The sequence below is a fragment of the Leucoraja erinacea genome, chromosome 9 (assembly GCF_028641065.1).
Source record: "Leucoraja erinacea ecotype New England chromosome 9, Leri_hhj_1, whole genome shotgun sequence".
Lineage (NCBI taxonomy): Eukaryota > Metazoa > Chordata > Chondrichthyes > Rajiformes > Rajidae > Leucoraja > Leucoraja erinaceus.
Genome location: NC_073385.1, coordinates 10,719,081 through 10,731,271, shown reverse-complemented (window position 1 = coordinate 10,731,271; position 12,191 = coordinate 10,719,081). Strand labels below are relative to the sequence as shown.

The following is a 12,191-nucleotide window of genomic DNA, read 5'->3' as shown; positions in this document are numbered from 1 at the left end:
TTCATTTTCAAGGGAATTGTCTAATTCGGCACTGCTTTGTACGCAGCAAGTTATGTCTCACTAACTTGATTGAGTTTTTTGAGGAGATGATGAAGGTGATCAATGGGGGTAGAGTGATGGATGTTTTCTGCATGCTTTTTTAATAAGGCATTTGATAAAGACCTGCATAGTAGCCTGATTCAGAAGATTAAGATGCATGGGATTCACAGTGACTTGGTCGTATGGGTTCAGAACTGGCTTCCTCATAGGAGACAGGGGATCATGGTAGAAGGGCGTTATTTTTGCTGGAAGTCTGTGACCGGTGGAGTTCTGCAGGGATTTGTGCTATTGTTTGTCATCTATATAAATGAAATAGATGTAAATGTAGGGGGGGTTGGTAAGTTTGCAGAGAAAATGAAGATTGGTGGAGTGCAGACTGTGAGGAAGGTAGTCAACGTATACAGTGGGATTTTTCTTGCGAAAATAGTCAAACCCCCCCACCCCAAAATGTTAAAACTGTGCCCCCTTTCTTGTGCTTGAAGCAGAGCAGGTAGTTTAACTAGGACATAAAACTTAAGCATTCTAGGTCACTGGGATCAAGCATTGTGTCTGTGATGCTGTTTGGAGGACTTGCAGCTTTCTGATTATAGACAATAGGTGCAGGAGTAGGCCATTTGGCCCTTCGAGCCAGCACCGCCATTCAATGTGATCATGGCTGTTCTATTATGTCTGTCTCCTTCATGATGGAACTAATGTTTTGCTTTTCAGAGAGTTGCAGGAGATTGAAAGAGTACCTCTACTTCCCAACAAACCAGATTCCACTGGAATTCCTCCAGTAATTCAAGATTATCAAAACTCTAAGACTGGTAAAGACTTTTACAAGGTGAGTAATGAACAATAGTGGATTTGAGTTAGCTACAGCTATTACATGAAAAAGTTCTGCACATTTGATGAAAGAGTTGCTTGTCACTTTCTTTTCTTCTTCGCTGTTTACATTAGGTCAAGCAATAAGGCATTTAAATCAAACCACCTGAGAAATATTAATATTCCACAACTTATTCTTATTTGTTTTCTGGTTTCCTTTCATCTTTGACATGATCTTTTTTTTTTAAACTGGCCACTTCGCATGAATTGAACTTGTGTGACCAGATTTGGTAATGACATGATTTTATTTCTTCAGGAGTTTTTTTGTAGTTATTGGACTTTTTTGACTTGCTTCACAGTTCTTCTCCCAACAATTTTCTGGTACAAGGCAGCATGTGACCACAGCATTTAGTTTAACTGTGGAATTTGAGTTAATGATGATTTGATTTATGATTCAACATCAGACATAAATGAACAATAAATGTTCTATTATTCTGAAACAATTTATTTGTGTTTTCTTGGATAAGGTAGTATAAATAAAATGCTTCTTAATTGGCATGGTGTTTCTAATACGTTGAGAATTGTGGTGATTGTGTTCTGCCCAACTATCTTCTTCGTCTCATCATCTATTTGTAAATGTCATTGCAGGATATGGCGAGCACTGACAACTCATTACTTGGTCCTGGACCATCAGATGCTCCCGTTCAATCAGAGCGTTGGGACACTGACACATTCCATGGATTGTGGGATTCTGCATCTGATCCCAAAAATCCTGATTCTAATTATGGCTTTCATGAATCTTCACCAATCTCAACTACTCCTCTGAACAAGCCACCGCCAATTCAAAAAACCGTTGATTATGGACATGGGCGTGGTAAGCGCGAAATCTGGAACTACTTGCATGTATAAATGTTAAAAGTAGTAAAATATCCCAAGCCGCCTCACTAAAATATAGCAGCCAAGACGATGTTAAGTTGGCTATTCAGCTTATATGGTGTACAACCTGAAGCATGGGGACAGACTGCTTGCAAGCTCCTTAGTGGAATGGAAAGAGGCAGAGCGTGTGGGACCACTGTGATTTGGAGTATGGCCAATCATGGGACAATGAATGTAAGCAATCACAAGTGGCTGGCATAGTAAGATTGTAGGAGATGGATTGAACAATTGCCATGAAGGCTGAGAAATCAGGACAAGTAATCAGACTACGCAGAAACACAAACCAGTGAGCACAATTGCAATTGGTGAGCAAAATTTGGTGAGATTTTAAAAAGCGCAATAGAATTTTGAATATCCAGGTTTATGGAGAGTGAAAGATGGCAGGTGGATTTCAAGTCCACAGGTAACTTTTGAATGCGCAAGAAAGCAGATTCATTGGTTCCGTCTTCATTAAGGAAGACATAAATAATCTGCCGGAAATAGCAGGGGACCGCGGGTCAAAGGAGTTGGAGGAATTGAGTGAAATCCAGGTTAGCCGGGAAGTGGTGTTGGGTAAATTGAATGGATTAAAGGCCGATAAATCCCCAGGGCCAGATAGGCTGCATCCCAGAGTACTTAAGGAAGTAGCTCCTGAAATAGTGGATGCATTAGTAATAATCTTTCAAAACTCTTTAGATTCTGGAGTAGTTCCTGAGGATTGGCGGGTAGCAAACGTAACCCCACTTTTTAAGAAGGGAGGGAGAGAGAAAAACGGGGAATTACAGACCAATTAGTCTAACATCGGTAGTGGGGAAACTGCTAGAGTCAGTTATTAAAGATGGGATAGCAGCACATTTGGAAAGTGGTGAAATCATTGGACAAAGTCAGCATGGATTTACAAAAGGTAAATCATGTCTGACGAATCTTATAGAATTTTTCGAGGATGTAACTAGTAGCGTGGATAGGGGAGAACCAGTGGATGTGGTGTATCTGGACTTCCAGAAGGCTTTCGACAAGGTCCCACATAAGAGATTAATATACAAACTTAAAGCACACGGCATTGGGGGTTCAGTATTGATGTGGATAGAGAACTGGCTGGCAAACAGGAAGCAAAGAGTAGGAGTAAACGGGTCCTTTTCACAATGGCAAGCAGTGACTAGTGGGGTACCGCAAGGCTCAGTGCTGGGACCCCAGCTATTTACAATATATATTAATCTGGATGAGGGAATTGAAGGCAATATCTCCAAGTTTGCGGATGACACTAAGCTGGGGGGCAGTGTTAGCTGTGAGGAGGATGCTAGGAGACTGCAAGGTGACGGGTAGGCTGGGTGAGTGGGCAAATGTTTAGCAGATGCAGTATAATGTGGATAAATGTGAGGTTATCCATTTTGGTGGCAAAAACAGGAAAGCAGACTATTATCTAAATGGTGGCCGACTAGGAAAAGGGGAGATGCAGCGAGACCTGGGTGTCATGGTACACCAGTCATTGAAAGTAGGCATGCAGGTGTAGCAGGCGGTGTAGCGATAATGGTGAAGAAAGTGAAATCCCCAGGATGAAAAGGCCAGGATAAGGAAGTAGCTCCCCAGAAAGATAGGCTGGGGGTACTTAAGGAAGTAGCTCCAGAAATAGTGGATGCATTAGTAATAATCTTTCAAAACTCTTTAGATTCTGGAGTAGTTCCAGAGGATTGGCGGGTAGCAAACGTAACCCCACTTTTTAAGAAGGGAGGGAGAGAGAAAACGGGGAATTACAGACCAGTTAGCCTAACATCGGTAGTGGGGAAACTGCTAGAGTCAGTTATTAAAGATGGGATAGCAGCACATTTGGAAAATGGTGAAATCATTGGACAAAGTCAGCATGGATTTACGAAAGGTAAAATCATGTCTGACGAATCTTATAGAATTTTTCGAGGATGTAACTAGTAGCGTGGATAGGGGAGAACCAGTGGATGTGGTGTATCTGGACTTCCAGAAGGCTTTCGACAAGGTCCCACATAAGAGATTAGTATACAAACTTAAAGCTCATGGCATTGGGGGTTCAGTATTGATGTGGATAGAGAACTGGCTGGCAAACAGGAAGCAAAGAGTAGGAGTAAACGGGTCCTTTTCACAATGGCAGGCAGTGACTAGTGGGGTACCGCAAGGCTCATTACTGGGACCCCAGCTATTTACAATATATATTAATGATCTGGATGAGGGAATTGAAGGCAATATCTCCAAGTTTGCGGATGACACTAAGCTGGGGGGCAGTGTTAGGTGTGAGGAGGATGCTAGGAGACTGCAAGGTGACTTGGATAGGCTGGGTGAGTGGGCAAATGTTTGGCAGATGCAGTTTAATGTGGATAAATGTGAGGTTATCCATTTTGGTGGCAAAAATAGGAAAGCAGATTATTATCTAAACGGTGGCCGATTGGGAAAAGGGGAGATGCAGCGAGACCTGGGTGTCATGGTACACCAGTCATTGAAGGTAGGCATGCAGGTGCAGCAGGCAGTAAAGAAAGCGAATGGCATGTTGGCTTTCATAGCAAGAGGATTTGAGTATAGGAGCAGGGAGGTTCTACTGCAGTTGTATAGGGTCTTGGTGAGACCACACCTGGAGTATTGCGTGCAGTTTTGGTCTCCAAATCTGAGGAAGGACATTATTGCCATAGAGGGAGTGCAGAGAAGGTTCACCAGACTGATTCCTGGGATGTCAGGACTGTCTTATGAAGAAAGACTGGATAGACTTGGTTTATACTCTCTAGAATTTAGGAGATTGAGAGGGGATCTTATAGAAACTTACAAAATTCTTAAGGGGTTGGACAGGCTAGATGCAGGAAAGATGTTCCCGATGTTGGGGAAGTCCAGGACAAGGGGTCACAGCTTAAGGATAAGGGGGAAATCCTTTAAAACCGAGAGGAGGAGAACTTTTTTCACACAGAGAGTGGTGAATCTCTGGAACTGTCTGCCACAGAGGGTAGTTGAGGCCAGTTCGTTGGCTATATTTAAGAGGGAGTTAGATGTGGCCCTTGTGGCCAAGGCGATCAGAGGGTATGGAGAGAAGGCAGGTACGGGATACTGAGTTGGATGATCATGATCATATTAAATGGCGGTGCAGGCTCGAAGGGCCGAATGGCCTCTACTCCTGCACCTAATTTCTATGTTTCTATGTTTCTATGTATGTTAGCTTTCATAGCAAAAGGATTTGAGTATAGGAGCAGGGAGGTTCTACTGCAGTTGTACAGGGTCTTGGTGAGACCACACCTGGAGTATTGCGTACAGTTTTGGTCTCCAAATCTGAGGAAGGACATTATTGCCATAGAGGGAGTGCAGAGAAGGTTCACCAGACTGATTCCTGGGATGTCAGGACTGTCTTATGAAGAAAGACTGGATAGACTTGGTTTATACTCTCTAGAATTTAGGAGATCGAGAAGGGATCTTATAGAAACTTACAAAATTCTTAAGGGGTTGGACAGGCTAGATGCAGGAAGATTGCTCCCGATGTTGGGGAAGTCCAGGACAAGGGGTCACAGCTTAAGGATAAGGGGGAAAAATCCTTTAAAACCGAGATGAGAAGAACTTTTTTCACACAGAGAGTGGTGAATCTCTGGAACTCTCTGCCACAGAGGGTAGTCGAGGCCAGTTCATTGGCTATATTTAAGAGGGAGTTAGATGTGGCCCTTGTGGCCAAGGGGATCAGAGGGTATGGAGAGAAGGCAGGTACGGGATACTGAGTTGGATGATCAGCCATGATCATATTAAATGGCGGTGCAGGCTCGAAGGGCCTACTCCTGCACCTAATTTCTATGTTTCTATGTGTCCCTTGATTAGGTCAACCTTTTGTTCCGGGTTTCTTTAGGGCACAGAATGTGTGCATTTCTTTCTCAAAGTTGTATTTGGCTAGGTTGACAGTTTAGACCAGGGGTGGGGAACCTTTTCATGTTGGAAGGCCGCACATTAAGTTAGCTGTAATCTAATAAGGCCGCATCCAAGAAACTTCAATTGGATATAGGATTGTTTCGTTGAATCTTCTTTTACTCTTTGGTATTTTAAATACATTCATGTTAAGATTAAAATTAAAATAATAGACGAACAAAAACATATTAATAAAAATAAAAGGATTTGTTCTACAAAATTTGGATTCATTCAAAAGGCCGCACTTAATGGCCTTAAGGCCGCAGGTTCTCCACCCCTGGTTTAGACACTTGCACGGCTATAAGTTCAGTGTTTTTCTTTTAACAGTTTTTTTCCTCCTATTGGTACTATCTTCCAATAGCACCTTTTTTCAAAAATAAAATTCAATTTATACAAGCTGCTCTGTTGAATAGGAACCTAAGTGGCAACTTTTTCCCATGGAGGGTAGCACGTGGATAGAATGAGCTGTCAGAGAAGTGGTTGAGGCAGATACAATAATGCCATTTAAAAGTAATTTGTGACCGGTACATAGTTGGGGAAAGGTTTGGAGGGATGTCGTGCAAGCACGGGCAAATGGGACTAACAGAAGGAGTACCTTGGTTGACATGGACGAGTTAGCCGAAGGCCCACATGACTATGAAAACGTAGCAGTATACACATTGAAAACATTACTTTTAAGTGTATTCTTCTTAAAATCGGTTACTTTTTTTTACTTTCAGATTCAGGATCAGGAAGAATTGAACAGATCCCTTATGGAGAACGAGTTTCACTCGGTCCTGAGCCAATACGGGAAAGGATATTCGATAAAGGTAGGTTCACATAGTGAAGATGGTTGTGACAGATAGTGAAGATGGTTGTGAAAAATTGCAACAGGTTCTTGATCGATTGGCCAGGTGGGCTGAGGAATGGTTGATGGAATTTAATACGAGAAATATGAGGTGTTGCATTTTGGGAAGTCTAACATGGGCAGTGAATGGAAGGGCTCTGGGGAGTATTGTAGAGCAGAGGGATCTAGGAGTGGAGGTGCATTGTTCCTTGAAGGTCAGGTCACAGGTAAATAAGGTGGTAAAAAGGGCTTTTGGTACATTGGCCTTCATCAGTCAGAGTATTGAGTATAGAAGTTGGGAGGTCATGTTGCAGTTGTACAAGATGTTGGTGAGAACACATTTAGAGTATTGTGTTCAGGTCTGGGCACCATTTTATAGGAAAGATATTGGCGTTGGAAAAGGTACAGAGAAGACTTACGGGGATGTTGCCAGGACTAAAGGGTCTGAGCTATAGGAAGAGGTTGAGTTGGCTAGGACTCTATTCCCTGGAGCACAGGAGTATGAGGGGTGATCTTATAGAGGTGCATAACATCATCAGGTAGATGCACAGAGTTTCTTGCCCAGAGTATGAATCGAGGACAAGAGGGCATAGGTTTAAGGTGAAGGGGAAAAGATTTAATAGGAATCTGAGGGTTAACTTTTTCACATAAATTGTGGTGGGTGTATGGAACGAGCTGCCAGAGGAGGTAGTTGAGGCTGGGACTATCCCAACATTTAAGGAACAGTTAGGTACATGGATAGAACAGGTTTGGATGGATATGGACCAGACGCAGGCAGGTGGGCCTAATGCAGCTGGGGCATGTTGGCTGGCCGAAGGCCTGTTTTCATCTTATATCATACTATGACAACCATGAAAAGTACCAAAACATTTTATGGCATAGGGAATAATAGGTTAATTATTATTTTGCCATTCAATTTTGCTAGCACATTACTACATGCAGCTAATTGCTCCAAATAGCAGACTTTTATATTTAACTGTTTCTCTTTCATTTAGATTTAATAGGTCCCCGAGATCGTTACGGAGACAGAGATCCATTTTTAGAACGAAGGGGAGATCCTTTTTTGGATCGCAGAGATTTTGATAGAGAGCATGATCTCTACAGGGATAGATCGATCGGTGATTATGAAAGGGAAGGATTTGATCGTGAAAGATTTGGACGTGAAGAAAGGTAAGCATAATATTTATTTTGATATATCAAAACAAATTTCAAGATGAATGATGCTGGGTAGAAATTTTTGCTTCGCATCAAATAAACATTTGTTAACCTAAGAATGTGGCAACGTTCATCAATTTTTCGTGTTTGAAACACAAAGTGATGACTTCCAGTAGATGCAGAAATTATGCCTTCTTTGGTACGATGTTGTAGATTCAGAGATGGTATTTCCCTTTGCTGAGGTGTCTAGTATCAAGTGTCCAAGGAGACAAGAAGATATTTCTTCACTGAGATGGGTGTATATCTTTGGAATAGTCTACCCAAGAGAGCTGTGGAGGTTCAATCACTGAGCATATTTGCACATTCAAGAAATCAAATCAAGGAATGGAATCAGTACATGAAAGTGACAAAATATTCCACTTGATCTCATTGACTGGCAGAGCAGACAGGGCTAATTCCTGCTTCTATTTCTTAATTACTATGGCAAAGGTGAAGGTTTTTTTACACCGTGAGTGGTGAGTGCCTGGAACGCGCTATTAGTGGTAATGAAGAGACTTTTAGACGGGCACATGGATATGCAGTGAAGCGCGGGATATGGATCACATGCAGGCAGAAGACATTAGTTTACCTTGACATCATGTTCGACAATGGACATCGTTGGCTGTAGGCCTGTTCCTGTGCTGTACTATTCTAGTGTTCTATGACCCTCATTCTGGTGAAGCATAGTATCATTAATCCAAGCTCATCTTGAACTGCAGATAATTTTATTATTTATTTTTTATTATCATCATTGAAAACGTTAGCGATGCAGTGGTGCTGGTTTCCGACGGGAACAGTGAAGGACGCACCACACGTCTCTGTCCTCCTGTTCCTGCCGACTTCCGCCGCTGGAAGTATAGGATTGTGGTGTGTGTGCTTTATCATATAACCATATAACAATTACAGCACGGAAACAGGCCATCTCGGCCCTTCTAGTCCGTGCCGAACACGTATTCTCCCCTAGTCCCATCTACCTGCACTCAGACCATAACCCTCCATTCCTTTCCTGTCCATATAACTATCCAATTTATTTTTAAATGATAAAATCGAACCTGCCTCCACCACCTTCACTGGAAGCTCATTCCACACAGCTACCACTCTCTGAGTAAAGAAGTTCCCCCTCATGTTACCCCTAAACTTCTGTCCCTTAATTCTCAAGTCATGTCCTCTTGTTTGAATCTTCCCTACTCTCAGTGGGAAAAGCTTATCCACGTCAACTCTGCCTATCCCTCTCATCATTTTAAAGACCTCTATCAAGTCCCCCCCTTAACCTTCTGCGCTCCAAAGAATAAAGACCTAACTTGTTCAACCTTTCTCTGTACCTTAGTTGCTGAAACCCAGGCAACATTCTAGTAAATCTCCTCTGTACTCTCTCTATTTTGTTGACATCCTTCCTATAATTAGGTGACCAAAATTGTACTCCATACCCCAGAATTGGCCTCACCAATGCCTTGTACAATTTTAACATTACATCCCAACTTCTATACTCAATGCTCTGATTTATAAAGGCCAGCACATCAAAAGCTTTCTTTACCACCCTATCTACATGAGATTCCACCTTCAGGGAACTGTGCACAGTTATTCCCAGATCCCTCTGTTCAACTGCATTCTTCAATTCCCTACCATTTACCATGTATGTCCTATTTTGATTTGTCCTGCCAAGATGTAGCACCTCACACTTATCAGCATTAAACTCCATCTGCCATCTTTCAGCCCACTCTTCCAACTGGCATAAATCTCTCTGTAGACTTTGAAAATCTACTTCATTATCCACAACACCACCTATCTTAGTATCATCTGCATACTTACTAATCCAATTTACCACACCATCATCCAGATCATTGATGTACATGACAAACAACAGTGGACCCAACACAGATCCCTGTGGCACCCCACTAGTCACTGGCCTCCAACCTGACAAACAGCCATCCACCATTACTCTCTGGCTTCTCCCATTCAGCCACTGTTGAATCCATCTTACTACTCCACCATTAATACCCAACAATTGAACCTTCTTAACCAACCTTCCATGAGGAACCTTGTCAAAGGTCTTACTGAAGTCCATATGTACAACATCCACTGCTTTACCCTCATCAATTACCCGAGTAACCTCTTCAAAAAATTCAAGAAGATTAGTCAAACATGACCTTCCAGGCACAAATCCATGTTGACTGTTCCTAATCAGACCCAGTTTATCCAGATGCTTATATATATTATCTCTAAGTATCCTTTCCATTAATTTGCCCACCACTGACGCCAAACTAACAGGTCTATAATTGCTAGGTTTACTCTTAGAACCCTTTTTAAACAATGGTACAACATGCGCAGTACGCCAATCCTCCGGCACTATTCCCGTTTCTAATGACATTTGAAATATTTCTGTCATAGCCCCTGCTATTTCTACACTAACTTCCCTCAATGTCCTATGGAATATCCTGTCCGGACCTGGAGACATCCACTTTTATATTTCTCAAAAGTGTCAGTACTTCCTCTTCTTTGAATCTCATAGTTTCCATAGCTACTCTACTTGTTACCCTTACCTCACATAATTCAATATCGTTCTCCTTGGTGAATACCCAAGAAAATAAATTTTTCAATATCTCCCCCATCTCTTTTGGCTCTGCAGATAGCTGTCCACTCTGACTCTCTAATGGACCAATTTTATCCCTCGTTATCCTTTTGCTATTAATATAGCTGTAGAAACCCTTTGGATTTACTTTCACCTTACTTGCCAAAGCAACCTCGTATCTTCTTTTAGCTTTTCTAATTTCTTTCTTAAGATTCTTTTTAACTTCTTTATATTCCTCAAGCACCTCATTTACTCCATGCTGCCTATAATTATTGTAGATCTCTCTCTTTTTCCGAACCGTGTCCAATTTCCCTTAAAAACCAGGGCTCTTTCCAATTTTTACTATTTCCTTTCAACCGAACAGGGACATAAAGATTCTGTACTCTTACAATTTCACCTTTAAATGTCCTCCATTTCCCTTCCACATCTTTCCCATAAAACAAAATGTCCCAATTTACTCCTTTTAAATCCTTTCGTATATCCTCAAAGTTAGCCCACGGTTTCTCCAATCAAAAATCTCAACCCTAGGTCCAGTTCTGCCCCTCTCCATAATTATATTGAAACTAATGGTATTGTGATCACTGGACCCGCACTTTTTCCCCAACGCATACCTTTGCCACCTGACCCGTCTCATTTCCTAACAGGAGGTCCAGCACCGCCCCTTCTCTAGTAGGTACCTCTATGTATTGCTGCAAAAAACTATCCTGCACACATTTTACAAACTCAAAACCATCCAGCCCATTTACAGAATGTGTTTCCCAGTCTATGTGTGGAATATTGAAATTGCCCACAATCACTACCTTGTGCTTACTACTAATATCTGCAATCTCCTTACATATTTGCTCTTCCAATTCTCGCTCCCCATTTGGCGGTCTATAATACACCCCTGTAAGTGTTGCTACCCCTTTCCCATTTCTCAGTTCCACCCAAATAGCCTCCCTCGACGAGCTCTCTAATCTATCCTGCCAAAGCACTGCTGTAATATCTTCCCTGATAAGCAATGCAACACCTCCACCTCTTGCCCCTCCAATTCTATCACACCTGAAGCAACAAAATCCTGGAATATTTAGTTTCCAATCACAGCCCTCCTGCAACCATGTTTCTATGATCGCCACAACATCATACTTCCAGGTGTCAATCCAAGCTCTAAGTTCATCCACCTTTCCTTACAATGCTATGTACGACAGTGATCGCAACTTCTTCTGAAGTGTGGATGGCTGTTGGCTCGCTAGAAGCTCATCCGCCCTTTGACAGGTCTTGTTTTTGTTCCTGCTCGGGGTCCACAGCCCTCTCCTCACGTGGCAAACCATGTGGGGGAGACAGTTTAGTCGCCGACTATCTGACCAAGGAGCAGATAGCACGGGATTACATGGTACCCGTGGCGAGGGGAACTCTCCACAGCCTAAAATCCATATTATAGATGTATTTAAAATTTTAACTGTTGTGTCAAATTATAGTTTAATTTCTGTAATCAAAACCAGTTGGTGAATCTCTGCTGAGAACATGTCAGATAGGCAATGCCTTTCATTTGATATTTTAAAATATTTTCTCAATTTGTTTTTGCATGCTTCACTTGCAGAATGTCTCACAGTCAACCTGGTAGGTCAGGTGGATATCACAACTATCAGGACAATAAAGACCCTTTCAACCGAGGGGGATTTGACAGGCCACCACAGTTTGATCGCTTATCCGATCGACCACCATTTGATCATGCACCCACTGGTTTTGGAGGTAACTTTATATTGTGGATATCATTATCTGCCAGATTTCTATACATTTATAAATTGCCGTTTGGTTTTGCAATATTGAAGTGACAACTCACCTGTTTATCAATCAGATGGTTGCATCTAATCAAAGCTACATCAAATGGGGCATCACATGTTTTTTATACACATTGGTGGTTTAAATTCCACATGCTGCTAAATTAAGCTCAATAGCATGCTTAGACAT

General features: G+C 42.0%; 1 protein-coding gene across 2 annotated transcripts in view; it reads left to right on the top strand.

Annotated features, from left to right (window-relative positions):
• The window catches only part of LOC129699997 (YLP motif-containing protein 1-like), a 67,178-nt gene that overhangs the window by 25,540 nt on the left and 29,447 nt on the right, over window positions 1-12,191 (top strand). For both annotated transcript variants that reach the window (XM_055640125.1, XM_055640124.1), the window contains exons 7-11: window positions 748-862; window positions 1,492-1,717; window positions 6,372-6,461; window positions 7,474-7,648; window positions 11,821-11,972. In XM_055640125.1, coding sequence (XP_055496100.1) covers window positions 748-862; window positions 1,492-1,717; window positions 6,372-6,461; window positions 7,474-7,648; window positions 11,821-11,972 — 758 coding nt within the window. The remainder of the gene's footprint in view (window positions 1-747; window positions 863-1,491; window positions 1,718-6,371; window positions 6,462-7,473; window positions 7,649-11,820; window positions 11,973-12,191) is intronic.